Source organism: Poeciliopsis prolifica, unplaced genomic scaffold (assembly GCF_027474105.1).
Source record: "Poeciliopsis prolifica strain line A6 unplaced genomic scaffold, Auburn_PproV2 SCAFFOLD017, whole genome shotgun sequence".
In the NCBI taxonomy this organism is placed as follows: Eukaryota; Metazoa; Chordata; class Actinopteri; order Cyprinodontiformes; family Poeciliidae; genus Poeciliopsis; species Poeciliopsis prolifica.
This window is the reverse complement of record NW_026562392.1, coordinates 4,794,050-4,814,157: the sequence shown is the minus strand read 5'-3', so window position 1 is coordinate 4,814,157 and position 20,108 is coordinate 4,794,050. Positions and strand designations below refer to the sequence as shown.

Genomic DNA, 20,108 nt, shown 5'->3' with positions numbered 1-20,108 from the left:
AGCTGGCCAGCGACGAGTTAAGACTTTACTTGAACTCGTTCCTTGAATACTTTGCATCTGAATTGGGCTCATCCCGTCAAAATTTTAGCCTCGACTTGAACCCGTCCGTGTCAAACACTTGACTTGAGGGGAAGAAAATATCCTAATAAACCTTTATTAAACTAAACATTGTTCTTCAAGCTGTCATGAGTCAAGCCAGTGGAGAGTAACAGGACAAAAGTAGACATGACTCAATCAAAGAAAGAGACGAGAATGGCAAGCTTTCTATGTCATCCATATGTTTCTGTTTGTAAGAAAATATTGGATGTCATGCAGTTCAGTGTAAAAAGACTCATTTAGTACCATTAAAATCAATGTAGTTGAAAATCTTTCTGTTTCATGTGGTGGATCAGATCTTATTTAGCTTTTTTGCACATGATAGCTGACTTTCTTTTTATGAGGCCTTGAGTCATTTAGTAGACAAAAAAAAAGAGAAAAAAAAACTGTTTTTCTCTCTTTTGGTCCAGACGTTGAGATTTCCAGCATTAACCCCCCTCTTCCTCCCACTCCTCCTCCTCTTACTCCACTAGGTTTTACCAGACGTCGCATTGGAAGAGGGGAATGGTCGATTGCATAACAGCAGGCGAGACTTGATCGTTCTTGGCCTTCTCGCAAAATTCAATCATTCCCCACATTCTCCAATCCCATGACGGCCCATTAAAGAGCAGCACGGGCTAGGATTTCCCCCCCATGTGTTTTGAATTCAAATTACGGTCGCTAAGTCTGCCATATGCTTGAATAGAGGAAGACAAGGAGCTCGGCGGAAAAGGAGATGTCATACTAGCTGCAGGAGAGGCCGAGCCAGAAAGATAAGGAGAAACCGCACGGCTATTTTTCTCCCTCCGTCTCGCAGAAGTGACCCAAATCGATGAGGCTTTCAAAATGAGCAGACTCCATCTTTCTAAATCTCATTAAAAAGTTCTATTTTTTGAAACCCTGTCTCGATTCTCAAACCTTTCAAACAGATATGCCACTCTGTCACTCGGCACACCGTAAGCCTCCTCGAAAACCACAGGTGGTGATCAAAAGAATAGGTCAAGAGTGAGACACCCGGAGACAATGACCCCAGATTTTCGTCTGTGGAGCTATTGGGACGTGAATCAGATGCTGACTGGCCACGAGATTCTCATTCCTGTTTATCTTCACGGGCTGCTAAGAGACGCGCACACGTAAACGGAGTAAGATACTTTCTGATTTAGTGTGCAGAGGATATGATGCACACACTGCTCTGGTGACCCAGGCTAACACCTCAGAGGAACGCGTCACGCCATCGCTATAAATAAAGCTGAGCTGTTTCTACAAATCTTTGGAAAACCCCCAAATAAAAGCGGGATAAAAAGGGCACATTGTAAATTTAGTCATTACCTAAACCTGATTTGTGAGTGACACTTGTGATCAGGGATCGTGAGTCAAGATATATCATCTTGATACTATTTTTGAAAAAAAAAATAAAAAAAAAGAGATAATAATAATAATGTAGCTATTATTGTACCTCAAGTCAAATACTTCTTGCTACACTTCAGCCTTCAATCATAAGACAGGATTGCTGAGTAGGCCTCAGAACTTGGTGACGAATATAACTTAACAGTATCATAAATCACACAGTGACCCCTGCTGGTATATTTAGAGATGTGCAGGTCTCACAAACAGTAAAATGAGGCATCCACATTGCCCTTCCGAAGTCTCCATGCAATCTCAACTTTTCCTGATTTTTTTCATGCCAACACCGTGAACCTGTACGCATTTCATAAATTTAAAACAAATTTAGCTCTATGACAGCTAAATTTTTTTATGAACGAAAGATGTTTTCAAGTCTTCAGAATGCAAAAACTTATACGTTCAACAGTTGTGAAAACCGTTAACAGACATCACGTTTTGTCGAGTGTCGTTGTTGTTCATAACTTTGTCAATTTACTGCATGGAAAGCTTTCATTATTAGAGATGTTGATGAATGAGAATGACACCAAATACAGTCTTTGAAAAAAAAGCAAAACAAAAAACAAAGACAAAAAAAATTAACTTGCCTCTTGTGCCCCCTTGTGGCCACATCATGTAAAAGAACCTAATAAACAGGTTGTTTATTGGGTTTATTTAACATTTAACAACTACATGTTAAGTTGTTTAAAACACTTCCAGGTAGATAAAATACCAAGGTTTTCTTTTGTTTCACCAGACATTTAAAATGTTTTCAGAAAACTGTTTTCCTGTCTTTTACTTGATTGTGTTTGATTTCTTAAGAAAGTAGAAGAATTAAAACATCAATTTTTAACTCTGTTATGTCAAAAATAGGACTTTGAAATCTGGGTTAATTGTTGCTTCTTAACATCTTTGGAGGAGCTCCACAGCTCAACTTCATGTACTGCTCCTTTATTCTTATTTAAGTTTATCTAACGTTTATATTCAATGTCTATACCTAGTACATGCTGAGGTCAAGAAATTTGACCAAAGTCAAAGGAATTCCTTGACTTTGAAAACCAAAGTCCAGGAAGATTGGAAAATAAAGTCGATTCCGGTCGGGAAGTGAGGACAGAATGTGAATAGATTCATAAAGGCAGCGACAAACTGTGACTTTTGAGCTTTTAAGATAAACCACTTTCCATGAAGATTATGACATGCGTAATGAGAGGCAAGAAAGACGTATTCTTTGGTAATATAGCGACAGATTTTACTTTTTAAAGTCAAACAGCATCTACATCTCAGTAACATAAAATCGGTTTAGTCAAACAACTTTGTACTTTTTACACAAAACAACCAGCTCGATTCTTTCATCACCTAGCATTAAGGCACATTTTAAAGCTAAAAGTTTCATATGTTCTTACAGAAGCAGTGACAACACTTTCACATCACACTAAAAGTTCAAGTAAAACAATCTTTCTATTGATGAGGAATTGCAAACATGTTTAAAAAATACTCTGCGATTTGGTCTTCTTTGGTCTGATGAGCGCTGACCATGTGGCTGTAACTTGAGCATTTTGAAACGCTGACTCCGTACTTCAATAAATAGAAATAAATCAACAGATATAAACAGAGGAGTGGGAAAGGTCACCTGCAACCTCTCAGCTCTCCCAAAGCTAGTTGGAAAATGTCAAAACTCATGAGTGAACTGAGCTCAGTGCTACGAAATTAAGTGCAATCTATCCCAAAGGTCGTGCATCAGTGTTTAACGCAAACCTGTTTATCGTCTACATCGGACACTTAGTGTTGCAGGGATCGCCGGAGGTGAAAAGTCCGTAGACGCTGACCTGCGGAAACATGGACACGGCGCCTAGCATGGAGCCCAGCTGCACTACGGCACCGCACCACACGAGGGCACTGTGCCCCTCGTCTCTCAGTGTGACCCCAATGATGACCTTCACGTAAGAGAGGGAGAGGACGAACAGGATCCAGGCCAGCACCTGTGGCAGAGAGGAAGTCAAAAACAAATCTGAAATCACATCAGCTCTCTGTAGTGTAGAATTAAGAAAAAGTGAAAACTGTGGTTTTATATCTTGGTAAATTCATTATCATTTCCCTTTTTCTTTTCAAGGCAGCCTGGAGTCAACTCTTCCTTTCACTTTTTGATTTTTTGTCATGTCACACAATCCTCTGTGACTTTGTAACGTGAAGTAAATGAAACAAAACAAGACATCGGATTTATTTGAACCTAAGATAGAGTGCCGAGTTCAACCTTAGGAAAAGAGTAATAGTACAGGAATATTGAGAAATTTGGATAGATGAGCTGACATACATTTTAAATTCTTTACTAATAGCAGAAATCCTTTTTTTTTTCTTTTTTTTAAATGCTTGTGTAAAATTAGTCCAAACTGTGAAAAAGCGAAATCCTTAGAAATACAGGAGAGGATAAGGATCACTGGAGAAAAACAATCTTGACTTATTTCCCATCTTTTTTTCCTTAAAAAAAAAAAAAGAGGAGAATTCTGGGATTGAAGTCAGAATGTCTTGTTTGTCTTCAGTAACTATTTGGCATAAATTATGGAGACATTTCTTTTCTGTTTGAATATTTTTCATAACTCCCTAATGTCCCAGATGAATATGTCAGATTTAAAAGTTAAATCAGTGATACTGACAACAAAGACTCCAGTTGTTTACTTGAGTCTTATTCAAGTAAGTTGTAGACTCAAGACCCTATGGCTGCAGTCATAGATTTTACAATAATGGGTTTCAATGCACCTTGTGGAGGAATAGAACATATTGGTGCATATTCACAGAACGGCACAGGATTTATGGTTTTTGTGTATTTGTATTTGCTGAATACAAGTGGATACCACTGCAGCCTTCTTACAGACTACAAGAAAAATAGGATTAGAGCACATTTTGCAAAAAAAAATAAAAAATTGAGTGGGCCATCCTTGCACATGACAAGGCTTTGATCTATGTCACTCTATTGTAGCTCGTGTTGAATATTTCAGGTCGGTGTCCTGCTGGAAGCTGAACTTCCAACAGTGTTTCAGGTTTGTTCAGACATTATCCAGCATTAACCTACTCCTCTTCTCCTTCTATTGAATAACAGGAACCTCCACCATGTTTTACAGTACTTACAGTCTGTTTAGGCTTAAGTAGAGCGTTATTTTTTCACCTCAGTGTTGTCCATGTTTGCTTAAAACTGCAATTTTCTTTTTTTTTGCTTATCTGGGTAGAGCACCTTCTTCAACATGTTTGTGTCTTTAGCTTTTGGCAAACCTTAAGCAGAACGTCTTATGGCTTTCTTATCATAATGGTTTTGTTTTTATAACTTAACCCTTCTTTGAACTATATATCTGCTTCGTTCTTTGGTCTTCATGATGTTGTTTGTTTACTGATGCTCTCCTACAAACCTCTGAGACCGGCAGGTGGGTAATTATGGTGTCACAGTTCTAAGGTTAATCTGGTGAAACCAGATTCATCCCGAGTCTTACTCCATTTGTTAACTGTGGTTTGCGTCCAGAAGGTACTAAGCGGTTAAAAAAATATAAAACATGTCTTACAATGACAACGGTTCCAGAGGCGTAGTGGACCAGTAGAGGACAGGGACTCATAGCTGCCATGGCCATGATGTAGGCTCCAAAGCCAGTCCCGAAAACTGTCAGGAACCCCATAAAGATAAGAGACCTGGAAAAAGTTCACAAATAAATTAAAATGAAAAAGTAAACAACATAAGACGTACAATAGGAATATGGAAATGTCTTGCCAGAGAATGTTGAATGTGTGTTTTTCTTACCTCACTGGTGCAAACATGGCAATGAAGCAGGCTACAGGGTTAGCAACAGCGCCCATGGTGGCAGCCAGATGGTAGGCTTTGTTCCCGTAAGGCAGACAGGAGTATGTCTGCACGGAGGGCAAAACCGCATTGGTCAGAGCGTTGACCCACGCGAGGACAACAAAGATGAACACCACTTCCAAGTTGCTGTATGTCCCCTTTCCAAACGAACCCCTTGATTCTTTCCCGGCGGCCTCTCTAGGGCTGATCATTGGCTTCTGCTCTGGTGTTTGGGCATGCAGAGAGAAGCCTGGATCCCTCTTCTCCGTTTCCAGATCTGGACTAAAGTATCGGTCGCTCTTCCTCTCGCGAGCCACGGCCGGGTGAAGGTTGAGCAGGATGAAGGCTATCAGGCACACAACCATCATGGCGCTGAGAAAAACGAAGAAAACCTCGACGGAGAATTTAGCCGGCTGGTAGACGGACTGCAGCCCGCCGCCGCTCACCCAGCTGGAGTTGGGAGCTGACGAGTTTGCGGTTGAAGTGGTGTTTTCACAGTGGGCTACTCCCACACCCTGAATCAACGCCACCACGGCAGGCACCAGGCCGCTGAGGCCCTCGCCCGCAAAGTATGTAGTGAGATACTCCGGACGCAGACGCATCATGAAAGGCAGGAAGGTGACGGACGATGTGCAGTCCACCACAGACAGCAGGAAGCTCAAAACCAGCAGGGGTACGCTGCGCAGGGAGCCACCGATCATCACCGTGTGCCTCCAGAAGAACGCGAGCAGGAAGGTGGCCACGATCCCCAAACCCACGATGGAGTAGATGACGGGCCGCTCGTCCAGCGCGCCGGGCCGGAAGCGGTGCATCAGAGTGATGAAGAGAGGACCTACGTTTGCCATCTGGATGAGAACGGTGAGGTAGGAGGGCAGCAGCCAGCCCTCGGGGGCCTTCTCCTGGACGACCAGGGGAAGCTCTACCCACATCCCGTTAATGGCCACCCAGGAGCCCATGCCGAAAAGGCAGGCCAGCACATGGGTCAGCAGCGACATGACGAAGGTGGGCCTGAGCAATAAAGATGAGTGCAACCTGAAAGAAAACAACAACAGAAAAAGATTTTGTTTATGAAAGTTGAAGGAATTCCGTTTAAAAATGGGACTTTTTAAAATTTCAAATTCTGCATTTTTGAAACAGGTAGTTTCTCTTACAGTGAGAATTTATCACATAAAAACAAATGTTGAACCTATTAACTTGCATATTTTATATGTGTATAAACTACTGAGTTCCAGCAATCAATTATTAACAGGGTGATAAATAAGAAAGCAAATAAGAAGTCCTATAATATAAAAAATAATTCACAAACTTTTTCCACTTTAATGTAACATTTGTCTTGAGCAATTCAATTGAAAAAAAAATGGCAAAGGGAAAAATAAATACATGAAAAGATGTTTGGACAAGTGTGCATAGCCTTAAAGACCAATACATAGCAATAAATTGTCAAAGCAACTTTGAACTCAGTCGTGTTTGGGATGCATCAGGATGCCACACCTCAACAGTAATATTTACCCTTCCTACCTTGCTATTGTTCTCCAAATCGAGTGTTATTTTTCCGCCTCAGTGTTGAACAGATTTAGCCCTGAACTCTGGCTAAGCCGTAACAAACCTTTACTCTTCTTCTGTTGAAGTCAATCTTTTGGTGATGTGTATATACTTGGACTCACTGGGGTGGTAAATATAAGATTTACGATGCCAGTGGTAATTTGACTGGTGTTTTTGTCTATTCATGACCTAATCCACCTTGAAAAAACACGACTGTTTTTGCAGTGTGATGCTGCCACCTCCTTGTTTTATTGTAGGATCTGGTTGGTGTTTTTTTTTTTTTTTTTTTTTTTTTTTTTGCCAAAGGTTGTGCAGGGAGTACTTCAACTAAAAATATTAGCCTAAAGTTGAGTGGAAGGAAAAAGCACGGTAGAAAAAGATGGACGAGGCTAAGTTGGATTCCATTGTAATTCAAACTACAAAACGTAACTGGGGTCACATGTTGTAAGAGTCTTCATTTTATTAAAAGCCATTTTGGCAAACTACTTGGTCAATTACCGACACTTTGTAGTTTGATCCATGTTGGAGTAATAGAATAATATTTGTGTGAACAATTTAACAAGTTTTAGACTGAAATTTGAAACCTGTACCTTTCCCCTATTCCCGACTCGGTCCAAAAGTAGTGAAATGTTAGCGCGAAAGTGCATGCTCTTCAGAGTCTGCATGACTGCCCTTCTGAATGCCTTCCCCTGCCTCTTCTCCCATCCATGTGCTTTCTAACTATGGATGTGTGTGTGTGACCTTTCACACACTGACACACTGTGCGCTCCCATAAAAAGCACCAAAGCTATTGGGGACACAAACTCACACAATAGAGGGCAGTGGCGTGTCATTCGAGGCATGTTGCTTTCTTGTGTCAGGAACAAAACACAGAAACAGCTAATGTTTCAGAAAAATCATTGAACGACTGAAAGATTGCGGCTCTGTGCCTTTAAAAGCAATATGTTAGCAAAAGAGGTTTACTGTATGTCAGTAAACAAATAAAAAGAAAATGTGGTAAAAGGAAATGATAGAACTCAGAAAGCTTAGATTAGTCAAGACAATGATGTTACACAATGCTATATGGGTGGAAAAGCAGGTTTTACTTCCTGGACTTTTGGATTGAAATATTTATTCTAACATTACTATCTGTATCCCTGAATGGGACAGATGGAGTCAGAGGCGTCACGCTTTAGTGAAAACACTGCGACCATCCAATAACCTTCAGCTCTTTGTTCAGGTGAATGTAACCAATAGGAAGCTAAAGCCATTCCCTTACCTGGTTCAGAACATGAGTATCAGCTCCTATCAGAACTCTCTCCTCCTCAAAGTCTTCACTCCTCTAGTTTCACTGGGGTATTTTTTCTTATATTTTCCACCCGCGTGTGTGTGCGCAAGACCCCCCCCTCCCGCTCTCTTTCTCACCCCAACACACACTCGGACTCGCACGCTCAGCTTCCGCGTCTCGACTGCCGGGGAGGCGTGGCTAACCGCGCGCGCATGCGCTCTACCGCCCTGACGCTTGCGTCATTTCTCCGTTCGAGAGCGGTTTCGAAACCGGGCAACCGTGTGTTTCATGGAGCTCTGTGATAGGAGGAGAGGCAGTGACGTAAAGAAGCTCCGCCCTTCCTGACTGTAGAGTCCAAGCGAAACAGAAGAGCCGAACTTCAACATTTCGAGAACTTATCGTTCCTTTAAAAAAGTGAATAAATCGCGACGTCTGTGTGTCAGCTGCTCCTTCGTTATTGTGAGACTGCCTGAGTTTCACAATAACGATTAAAGTTACTCCACCAAAATGACCAAACGTGATCATCTAGTTTGGATTTCCCTCGAAATTCACCTTAAACAGAAATGTTCCTCAGAATGCCTCCCCCACAACGCCCAGTCCTCCGCACCTCTTTTCTGCCACAACAGTCAAAAGGTGTGTCGCATTGTCTTGGCATCATTTTAAACACAGTTTGATGTATTTAGATTGAAAACACTGCAGGAAAAAAAATTGCTGCAAAATGTTATGATACTCTTGTGAAATCAGGTTGAATTTCCTTCATCAACTCACACAGTACAAAAACAACTTGGTCCAAGTTATGAGACACGGATCCGCTTGCATAAGGTGGAATATGTGGTGCAAATCTGCACATTGTGAAGATTTAAAGCCATGTTGTAGACAAATGGCTACAGAAGATGAATTTTAAGTCAAAATTGAATATGCAAGTGAGTCTAAAAAGTATTTGTACTTTTGAGTTATTTTGTTGGAATTTACCTTCACCAAAGTAGGTGAAAATGCCTCTGAACTTATATTATTCAACAGGAAAAAAAACAATCTTAAACTGACAATAAAACCCCAGCACAACTAGTTTTTCCAAACATTCACTACGGTTCTAAAATTGCACAGAGGTTGCATTAAGAAAAAAAGACAAAATCTTAAAGAACAATCTGCATTTTAAATGAGCTCGCTGCTAACTATCAGGGAATGCAATAAAACATATGATTGATCAAAATAGACAGCACCTACCTGGCTGAGTGAATGCAAAGATACAGTCAGTCCTGGTTACACAACTCCTGCACCGCTGCAAAGTTTAACACGGCTGCATCCTTGTAATGTTGCTGTCTGTGAAGAATGCACTCAGAGTTGTAGGTGCTGAACTTTGCCAGTCTAAATCTCTGTCATGTGACCACTGAAGGCTGAGCTGGAGGTTCGTGAAGTTTGTTTCCCACGGAGGGAGGAATAAGTGGGAGACAGCACGTTTGTGGAATAGTGAGTTCAGACACTGAATTATCGGCGAAATCGACAAAAGGAAAAATAAACGCCTTGTTGGATTTCTGAACGGATTTGACTTCACTTCAGCTTTGGGACGTGTGAGTGGACAGCCAAGCAGAAGTCAGCTCTGGACGGCTCTCCGTGCCCTCTGAGTGGGTGTCATGGCGGGGTCACTCTGGCATTTGTTCAACACACATTCCACCTCAGATGATTGACCCCTGTGGGGTCATAATGTCACTGGATTTCATGTGATCAGTGCCATTGCTCCCACCTTTGTGCTGGCTGGAACTCCATGTCCCCTTCCTGATGGAAAAACCACTGAATTCTTAGTTGACCCATGACTGCTGAAGAATGCAGAAACACTTTTTAATTACGCTTCAAAAACTATCGGGGTCGAAAACAACCTAAATTGGGTCAAGTTATTTATCCTGACCATGGTTTCATTAATTTGATATGATCTAAAAAAAAATAGGTTGTTTAGCACTTATAAATGAGTTAATGTCGCTAACACTAGGCTAAGGCTAATGTTATTATTGTCTGTGAATAAAATTGTTCTCTAGTTTGCATAAAAATTGTTGTACAGCGTCTGTTTTACCATCTTATCAGTTTCAGTAAAGTTTGATCAGTTGTTTCTTTTAGTTCGGCATCTGGGTTAAAAAAAAAGAGAAAAGAAAAAACAAAAAAAGATAGGCCAGTGGGTTTTATGTAACTCTCAGCACCTGTATAGGCATCTCAAAGTGGGCTGAGAGTCAAAGTGAATATTTATCCAGGACTGCAATGCTCTGCTTTCTTTCTCCAAACCGCTTAAACAAATAAGTAGGTGTTTTTTTGGCACTGTTTGTTCTCTATGGGTGCATCTGCAAGGTCAGCATGTCAGCAGGAGGGCAGCTCGAGCTGGGAATTCACAGATTAAATTTCTCCCATCGGGATTTTCAACACTGAAAAAGATATGCAACACATTTGACCTTCAGCCTCATTTTCTACTTAAAGAGACCATTGGGGTTGGAGGACACAATCTTTCTGTTTTGCTCTACAATGTGGTGGAGAGCATATCAAGGTTTCAAAGTGTCCAATAAGAAATAAGTAGGATAGTTTGGTGTTAGGCTTTAAGTTTCAATACTGTACCATAGCTACATGTCAACATTTGTCTGATTGCAGTTGCATCAACAAATAAACCAACAGGTCGTCACGTTTGGACATGTCTTAGCTTCACAGGAAGCTCATACTAACTGAAGAGAGCATTCCAGTCATGGTTGTGGGATTCCAGTAAATCCACCAAGGAGATACTGATAATTAATAAACGGAGAGTCCTGGAAAGGAATAGTCAAAGTTCAGATCTCGACCTCATTGAGATAGGCTTTACATTTCCATTCTGCTGCCTGGAAATTGAGTCGTCAGGATGTCATGTCAATCAAGAGACTATCATAACATTCTTCAGTCAGAAGCCTTTACAGATTTGCTGCAGGATTGACTGCTGCTGGATCCTCCCTGTCCACACCATCAACATCAACAACACCCCTCTGAAGTTACTTGAATATGGCTTTTGGCAATTTCCTGTGGGATAAATTCAAAGAATCTGTCCTGACTGAGCAGAAATTATTTTCCTGTCATTGTTTGGTTCATTCTCAATTAGGAAACAACACGACACGATATTAAAAGCTGTCACAAAAACTCTTGATTTTATTACAAAAACATGTTTCTGTACAAGTGGATGTAAAATGATTAGTGAGTATCATCGACATAATAGTCCCTAGATGTGTAGCCCGACTGGGTGCTGGATGTGGAAACCGTTACAGTACAGGAAGATTTGGCTGCATAGCAACAGGACAGGAAGCTGGCTTTTTGTTTTTGTACCTAACAGAGTATTCTGAAGTCCAGACCCGATCATCATGTAAAAACGCTTAAACCTTAAAAAGATTTTCTTTCTTTTCTTTTTCTGGACAACTGCATAGACTAGAAGTAAAAGGAGCAACTGTTGCAAATCTCAGGTAGATTAAGTAGAAAGCAATCCTTACAAATAAAGCACATCCGTTGTTGATAACGTTATGAAGTAGTAATTGCCCTCCAATGGAAGGTCAGAGTATAAAACAGGCACAACACGTCACGTAACTCACAATTTCTACCCAAATGACACACACCAGTCTTCCTCCGGGATTATTAGTGATCTTGTAGAGAGCTTGTTACACGTTTCCTGAACACGATTAACAACACAGAGCTGGGCTGAGCATTTCTAAATGGACGTTAGGTTAGACAAGTCAAATGAAATATTTTAACTATTATTTTTGCTTAAAAAAAAAAAAGCCTGTACTTTTACTAAAGGAAATGGTCTACAGCCTGTTTCTGTCCACTTCTCATCAAACACAGCTGTAAAACATCTTCATTTCTTCATCTTAGTACCAAATGCCAAATTTGATTCGGAAAAGAAAAAAAACCCAACATATATACATACATATATATATATCTATATATACACAGCAGACAGACACAGAAAAGTGCATAATCGTACAAACAATGTGCTAAAACAGAAACTCTTCTAGAAAAGCATTCAGGGTTATTCAGAAAGCAGTAGCTTTAAATGTTCACAGTAATGTTAAAAAGAAACACTTCCATCCACAGGCAGAAACATTCCTGAGAAAGTAATCTCTACAGATCTATTTCAGTGCACCGCTCATCACGCTATTTCCAGTGTATAAAGCACAAAATGTAAAACCATTGGAAGACACGTAAAAAAGGTAGAAGACAAAATTACAACACGGCCCTGCCAACAAACATCTTCCTTATTTTATGAAAATTATTACAAAACTTAAGGACTGTCACGTCGAGTGCTGTGAATAAGTGCTTTTCCCGTACTGATCCTTTTTTTTTTCTTCTTTTTTTTAACTTTTATGTCACTCTTAAAACGTTTCACATCAAGCAAAGTCAGATCTAAGACACACAAAGATTGAAAAACACAAAGTTCTGCTTCCAAAGGACAATTTCATGTACGAAGAGTAAAAAGCTACCCAAATGTAACTGGCCGTATGTGAAAAAGCAATTAACCCCATTTTATTGAATCATTTTCCACTAGTGATTGCTGTCAGAATCAGTAGCTCACTTAAATAAAACCAATCACGCAGGCATTTCTAAAGGTTGGTAGGGAAACATTTAGCTGGAAATAAGTACAGCGGCAGCATATTGCGAAAACGTGAAACTTTCGCACTATAAAATATAAACGTCAACATAGCGAGAAAAGTTCTTGTTGCAACGAGATATAAAATTGTAAAGATCCGTTAAATTGAGTTTTATTTCCCATCAAAATGATAAACTTTGTGGTTTATCATTTTTAAAATGACAAAGTTTCTCATTATGATGCCTGCTATATCTTTGTTCTAGTGAGATTTCGACTTTATCTACAGTTACACTGCAATCAAACCAAAATAGGTTTTCATTTAAACAAGAAAGGTCGTAATGGTGAAACAGCCACTGTAAGAGAGGAAAAACGATTTTAGGAGTTGTTTTTTTTGCCACCTGGCTGGGTCAAACTGACTTCAAACCCTCCCTATCCTTGCGTACGAAGCACAAAGTATGCTGATTGGACAGATAAGAACAACAATTTGTTCTGAAGTGCAGCAGAAAGTCCAACACGCACTCAGTCTAAGCGCTGCCAGGATCCTTACCTAAAATCAAGGGCAGCAATCTAATTGGTCAAAACTTTCCAACAGACATCAGTGATGGTGAGATTGTATAAAAAAGGTTGATTTTAGAATACAGTGAGATTTCGGGGGATTTTTGGTTTTGTCTGTAAGACAAATCCATGGAGTGTAATAAATCTCCTGAACCCGTCGTGGCCGGCAGACATTTAATTACGTCTCCGAGCGTTGTTTGTTTACCTGTATAATTAAGAGTTAAGCACATTTCATTCTCCTTCACGACACATTGCAGAATATTTCAGAAAGAAAACACATTTAGAAGACCCGAGACGTAGAGGGGACGTAATTGTAACATGACAACTGAACACAATTTTACATCTTCCCGCAACAAGAAGCTTTTCTGTTGTGAGAAACAAGAAAGCGTCTCGCAAAATAAACTTTGCGAGACTAAATAGACCTTAACAAGTTTATTTTATGCCTTAATGAGGATGTTTTCACGAGATTCCGCTCCTGCGTATTTTTCAGAGTTCTGGCAGCTGAAAACCTCCGTACGTTGGAATCACAGTGACAGCCATCGTCCGAAAGAGCGGGCAAAAATCCGTTCACATTAATATCAAAAAGACTCATCACTGGTTCTTGCATACTTGAGGCGGCTGTTGTTGTTTTACAGGGTGGCACGGATAGTAATTAGTGTATAATTATTTTTTTCATAAAGGACCAAGTTGGTTTCAGTAGCTTTTTCCCCAGTAGTTTCTTTTCCAAATAAATGAAACACTCATTTTAACTGTATTTGGTCTGATTTAGTAAATCCGAGGATCTGCGATGAGTTTAATGCTCTGAAATATTCTAACATGACAATAAACATCAGACGTGTGTCAGGGCCAATTCATTTTTCACAGCAGTGCAGTTACGCAGTGGTTTTGGTATGTTTACGTTTCATAATTAGTTTTTTGGACACTCGAGAGGATCAGACAGCAAAACAGGCTTCCCACGTTGACCTCTGTAGTTTCACTCTTTTTGTCGATTTGGCAAATCGCTGCGATGATCAGGTACAGCGTGCCGAAGCTTACATTCACAAGCATGAAAGAGTGAAGCTGAGCAAAATCAGCTCTGAAATGAGGACGGCTCTGGCTACCATGCAGTTATTGCTCATGCAGAACTTTCTACTGTCTACGTAATCAGGTTAATGTATAAAATGGCAAAGTGGATAAAAAGTTTTCGCTTGTCCCTGGACGTACTCCCCCCTCCGTCATCTGCATCGTCTCCATGCAGATCCCGTACAGTCGCGGTCGACTGTGCAGTCCATCATCACTTTTCAGGATCGCCTTTTCAAGATGGCATTTTGTTTTGTCGCTTTGTTCTTTTGCTCAAGATGGCGACTCGATGCTCCGATAGCTCTGCTTTGGTGGAGTGCTGCGGCGGGAACGAGAAGGTTGTCATGTGGGTAATCTCTCGGCTTCATCTGAAAACGAAAGGCAGAGACAGTTACCTCACCTTGTTATGTTACAAAAGAGAATGGAGAAACTTCAGAAGAGGCACAAAAACAACAACAACAACAACAACAAAAAAAAACTCCTGATTTCCTAACCTGAGGGTGAGGGGGAGTTGTCTTCCCCCGCTGCGACAAACTGCAGCTCTGACCCCAGAGCTGCTATGGAGCTCCGAGGACGGATACACCGGTCACCTGAGAAACTCCGGCGGAGTAATGCCTGAAGGCCAGAAATGGTAAACAGGTTAGCAAAGCTGTGGCAGTAATTGCAGAAGTCAGGGAAAGTTGTTTTTTTTAACTTTAATTGAATATTCTGCCAGATGTATTATCTAGAGTCTATCTATTAATATGTTGTCCAGCCCCGATCTAGAAACAGAGCCGGTAGAAGCCGTAATGATTTGTTTGTTTGTTTGTTTTGTTTTTTGTCGTCACTGGGTACAGAACCGCAGCGATGGGGCTGGAAGCTTGCCTTGCGTGTCATGGGGCTGGTGGGCGCCGAGGCGCTGCTGTAGAGGCTGAGGCTGGAGTTGGACCGGCTCACAGTCAGACCCTTTGCGGTGCTTCCTGTCGGTGACAAATACTTCTCTTTGATCTTCAGGTTGGTCCGACCTTTGACTGTTGATGAGAGAAAAGGAGAATTTCACTAAATTCTGTAACCTCCATTACTTCGTATTCATAACGTCCATTAAAATTGTTCCAGTGTTCAAACTGACTTCATATGAGCTAATTAGGATCATATCATTTATTTGCTTGTCATTATAAAATATTTGCGACATAGACAGTGGTTTATTATAGTCACTATGACTGAGATTTAAATAGTTAAAATAGTAAGCAGTGCATGATTTGATGACAGAACAGGGTTAGTTTCCAAATATAAAACATAACATTATTTATTTAACTAATCAATGTGGTAGGAAGATAGATTGATATGTGGTGTAATAATCCATTTATGTTAACTTAAAAAAAGCTGTGAAGAAAATGCCAAAGCAACACATTTCTAACTATAACTTCTAAACATTAAAAAAAACATTTCTGCATAAGTTCAGTCATCATTAGATGGATTTAGTATTGCATTTTGTTTCCAGGCAGGCAGACCTCTGCACGGGTCATTCTTAACCAGGAACTCATCGAGCGCCGTCCAGCCTCCTCCGACCCGAACCATCAACGTGCTCCGCAGGATCCGGACCATCCGCAGCTGCTGAGAGTCTCCAAACTGCAACAAGACGCACAGGGAACATGCGGCACATAACATTTCACATAGTGACACAAAGCAGGGCAGATAATACAACCCAGTCATTTTAAAAGCTTACGCTGCTTTTTTTTTTTTTCATTTACAACCAAATTGTTATTTATTGTATTTTTATTAGGTTTTTTATGCGTTTAACTTTGTCTTGAGCAGTGTAAGGCAAAATAATATTTTCTTTTCACTTTTATTAGTATTTTGATGATCTGTATGCAAAATACAAATTATTACTTTATTTTGCACATTTATGCCTATTTTATTAGTGCCAAAATAAACGAATGCCTATTTATTTTAACATATAAAATAATAATAATGATAATGATAATAATAATAGTAATAATAATAAACAGAAGATAAAATAAATATTTTTTTTCATTTTGTCATTGGTTGAATGCATACATAAATTTGCGTAGAAAATGATACTGATCACCTTTTCTTACATGAACATCACATAAATACAGTGAAGTTTGTTACTGTAACCAGACAAAAAATATGAAAAGGTCCAGGGGGTGTGAATACTTTCGGTAAATCATATTGTACAGCAAGGGAACCTTCAAACTTCATGTCTTATGGAAATTGTCTTAGAAAAGCTGTGATTGGTCCATATCAATCAATTGCTGTGCGTCAACAAAAAGAACTCACCCTGTATCTGTTGGCACTTATTTGTTCCACCTGGAATTTCTTGGGGCAGTTGCACTGTGATACCTGGCGACTCACCTATGGAGGGACAAAGAAAACCCATGTTAGTGACAGAAAATACCCAGCTTCACACTGGAGCTATGATGCGACTTCTGCGTTTACCTCTTCATTAATTTGATCTGCATCCAGTGTTTTCCTGTAGGGGTCTCTGCTAGGATGGAGCGCGCTCACAAACTCATAGTAGTCGATGAAACCGTCGTTGTTCAAGTCGAAAATGTTTGCCACTGCGTTCATCTCTAGAGAGTTGGTCGGAAATTCTACAGTTAAGACGTAGGACACAGAAAGATATGTGCACCTTTAAGAATCAGTGCTGAAGTCACCAATTGGAGGTTGAGCAAGATCAAAAAAAATAAAAAAAAAACAAGCATGAGAATTTACTGGAGGCAAGGACATAATCAGTGAACTCCTTCTGGCTGATCCGCCCGTCCTGGTCCCGGTCGATGCTTCGGAACACGTCTAGGATCCGGGACTTCAGATGACTGATCCACTGAATGTAACGCTTTCGCCAGACGTTGAAGTCAAAGTTGGCAAATTCCTCCATCTGCAGAGATAAACAAAGCACAAAGCGACCTTTACGCCAATTGTTCCTGAGAAAACAGCTGCCATTCGAGCAAATATCTTTTATCCGTGTTTTCAAAAGAAAGTGAAAGGACCTCTCTGAGCATCTGCTGGTGTTGTTCCAAGCGGTTCTGTCTCGCCACGGCCACTTGCCAAAGTTTCTGCCACTGCCGGACCAGCTGAATGAGCTGGGGAGTCTGAGGGTCGAGGTGCTCTAAGGGGACCGGTATGGCAGGCGGCAGCTTCATAGTGCTTCTCCTCTCTGTACATCAAAACGTATGATACATGCGTTTGCACTTGATGCTTGCGTGTGTTCACTGACTGCACGTAATCTCTAGAGCTCTCTTACTCGCAAACGGCCGCTTGATGGGGGAACCTCGATGCTTAGGAAGGCTTTTGTGTTTGCAAGACTTCGTGGCATGTTCGATCTCTGGGAGCTTTTTCTTCATTTCCCCCATGAACACCTGCAGAGAGCAAGTAAAAATCTCGTCACATAGTGGCGCATGCATGTCGTGATGCGATACTGAGTGAGTTTGCGTCCTGGGCAGAGGGCAGAGGAGAGACGGGTTGTACCATGTGCTGCTCAATAAGTTCTTGGTTCTGCTCTGTTGTCTCAGACAGAGGCTCTTCCTCTCTGAGGATGAGAGACTCCTCCGCTGATGAGATCCAATCCAAAAGTCTCTGGACTTCTTCTTTCTCTTCTTCCAGTGCTGCCAAGCTGGCCTGGATCTTCTGACCTTGCTGCTGGGCCCATGTCTGAACCTGCCTCCCAAAACAGGTAACGACAGCATTTCCTAAAGGTTAGCTTACATTTACCGTGACTGACTTTTTGGAGAAATAACTGTCTTAAAACAATTAACCTCTCGTCGGTGGATCTGTAGTTTTTATTGTGGCATGAAGACACTCACCTCCTCATAGCGAGTCTTAGTGACACTGATCCAAGATTTGAGGGTTATTATGGAGTCTGGGTGACAAGAGGCCAGGATCTCCTCACCCAGATTCTGGATATTCTCCAGTTCCACCGCTTGAGCGTGCAAGATACGTAATGACTCCTGTGCGGGAAAAGAGAATTGATTCATTTCACTAGTTTTTCCAACACCAAAAGCTTTTATGATAAAATGTCAAACACAAGCTGCTACTAGCTATTCTCACGCATTAATGTGGAGAAAAAAAGTCCGCTCTGGCTTCTCTGACCTCGAGCTTATCAGCAATTGCGTATTCAGCAGCAGACTCCCTGGAGCAAATGAAATGGGAAGCGAAATGTTTCCTCCCGGGAAGGCTACGATATCTCGTTACACTGACCTCGTGTTGCTTCTGGAAGGCAAGCAAACTACTCTCCTCCTCTGGTATGACGCCGTATTTCAGGATCCTCTCTGCTTCTGTGAGCCTCTCCATGAAAGAGTGAACGAGACCATCAAACTTCTCAGCCTTTTGGAGACAAAAGGAACACACACATTCAGACTGTCATACTGAAATCTCCAGGCACAGTTATTGCTAATCATAAGTGTGATAAGCAATAATGAGGCACGTTTATTGCCTCATTATATTGCCCATATATTGCCCATTTCTGGGCGGTTTAGTGCCGCCCAGAAATGTTCACGCCACGTCTTTGTTACCTGCATTTTGTCCTGTTGAGACAATAAACTTCAGGGTGTTTTACTTTGATGCCATGTGGCACATTAACGCAATGTGGATAATTGTGAAGTAAAAAATTAATGTAATTTGTGACTATCATTTCTAATGACTCGGACAATACATTTGAGTTGAGTCACTTCCAGTTTCATACGTCATGAACGAAATAATTGGTAATTGTTCTTCAAGTCTTGTTACTAATTCTAATTTATGTAAAGGTTTGACCTTTGACCTGGCCATTCAGACATAGTAATATGCTCAATAATATGGTAACAAGAGCTACTATGAACAATGGCTACTCCATCACTGTGATGGGATTCCAACTTCAACTATATTGACTATATTAATGCTGTTAAATTGGGTCAATCTCAGCTCTGACTTCCATAGTAAATTAAATGCTGCATTATTTTGGCCGCTGACGAACTGGCCTTTAATTAGAGTCATCTAAGTTAAAGGAGCTAATATAAATGTTTGCCATGTTTTTAAGATTTTTATTTCCTTACTTATTTTACTTTTTGCCTTTTGTGTCGCTGAACCGTACAAAGTTCCAACAAAACCTACCGAAGTTGTTGCTTTTAGTGTTGCGAAATGCGAAAAAAGAGAAGGGATTTTATTTTTAGAAACCTTCGCTTCCAAATACTGTTTTCAAATAAGTTTCCAAAACGTAGTTCGCTTTTGCCATGACAGAAATCCCAATACGAGAGTGAATCTGACGTGTCACCAAGCAGAGCGAAGCCAAAGCAGTTTGTACCTGCTGCAGGGCCGCCTCCAGCCTGTCCTGTTTGCTCACTGACAGTCTGCACACGGCGTCCCAGCGGCCCTCCAGCTCCTCCATCTGCTCCTGCAGCCAGTGAGCGTCAGCGGTGCTGCTCCGGGTCAGGTCCCTCACAGAGCGCTTCAGGGTCCGTATGCAGCCGGCTCGCTTTCCCAACTCCTTCTGGAAGGCCTGACAGACAGAAAGAAACAACCTCCGACTTGATTCCCCAGAAGACCAGATTAGTGAATATCATGTGGCAAATATGGAAATGCAATTGATTTCCAGCTTGTATTTAAATTGTAGACTGACTTAAATATTCTAAGAAAAAAGAAAATCTTAATTTTATTATTTTTTTTAGCAGAATTAGTAAGTACCTTATGTTTGTCTATGAGATTGGTGACTATGTCTTTGTCTCCACCAACAGGGACATCCTCAGCCAGTTGGGGCTCTGCTCTGTACAACCAGTCACTGAGCGCGTGCAGAGCATCAGTGAATCTTCCCGAGAACAGCAGGGCTTCCTCCAGTTTATGTTGTCTTAAAGACAGAA

General features: G+C 40.9%; 2 protein-coding genes across 4 annotated transcripts in view; both read right to left on the bottom strand.

Moving 5' to 3' along the window:
* Nucleotides 1-2,679: 2,679 nt before the first annotated feature.
* On the bottom strand, nt 2,680-9,407 carry zgc:91890 (solute carrier family 52, riboflavin transporter, member 3-B). Of its 2 annotated transcripts, none has more exons than XM_055042375.1 (4): nt 9,309-9,407; nt 5,237-6,307; nt 5,004-5,127; nt 2,680-3,434 (listed from the first exon to the last, which is right to left on the bottom strand). In XM_055042375.1, exons 2-4 carry the CDS (start codon nt 6,268-6,270, stop codon nt 3,222-3,224), a joined length of 1,371 nt encoding a protein of 456 aa, XP_054898350.1. In that variant the 5' UTR covers nt 6,271-6,307; nt 9,309-9,407; the 3' UTR covers nt 2,680-3,221. The 2 variants fall into 2 exon arrangements, with proteins under 2 accessions (XP_054898350.1, XP_054898349.1); XM_055042374.1 differs by lacking the exon at nt 9,309-9,407 and adding an exon at nt 8,076-8,268.
* Nucleotides 9,408-11,206: 1,799 nt separating this feature from the next.
* macf1b (microtubule actin crosslinking factor 1b) overlaps nt 11,207-20,108 on the bottom strand; it is a 31,054-nt gene continuing 22,152 nt past the window's right edge. For both annotated transcript variants that reach the window (XM_055041980.1, XM_055041979.1), the window contains 14 exons: nt 19,936-20,095; nt 19,556-19,750; nt 18,475-18,600; nt 18,081-18,224; nt 17,746-17,934; nt 17,522-17,636; nt 17,268-17,434; nt 16,993-17,155; nt 16,717-16,871; nt 16,558-16,632; nt 15,768-15,885; nt 15,142-15,287; nt 14,772-14,892; nt 11,207-14,645 (listed from right to left, as the gene is read on the bottom strand). In XM_055041980.1, the coding sequence (XP_054897955.1) occupies nt 14,620-14,645; nt 14,772-14,892; nt 15,142-15,287; nt 15,768-15,885; nt 16,558-16,632; nt 16,717-16,871; nt 16,993-17,155; nt 17,268-17,434; nt 17,522-17,636; nt 17,746-17,934; nt 18,081-18,224; nt 18,475-18,600; nt 19,556-19,750; nt 19,936-20,095 (1,900 nt within the window). In that variant the 3' untranslated portion in view covers nt 11,207-14,619. The remainder of the gene's footprint in view (nt 14,646-14,771; nt 14,893-15,141; nt 15,288-15,767; nt 15,886-16,557; nt 16,633-16,716; nt 16,872-16,992; nt 17,156-17,267; nt 17,435-17,521; nt 17,637-17,745; nt 17,935-18,080; nt 18,225-18,474; nt 18,601-19,555; nt 19,751-19,935; nt 20,096-20,108) is intronic.

Excerpts from the sequence above, each read along its gene's own strand:
- zgc:91890 (XM_055042375.1), bottom strand. The coding sequence starts at position 6,270 with ATGTCGCTGCTGACCCATGTGCTGGCCTGCCTTTTCGGCATGGGCTCC. Across the intron at positions 5,128-5,236 it reads GCCATGTTTGCACCAGTGAG|GTCTCTTATCTTTATGGGGT; the intron begins GTAAGAAAAACA and ends AACTTTTTCCAG. Across the intron at positions 3,435-5,003 it reads CCTCTGGAACCGTTGTCATT|GTGCTGGCCTGGATCCTGTT; the intron begins GTAAGACATGTT and ends TCTCTGCCACAG.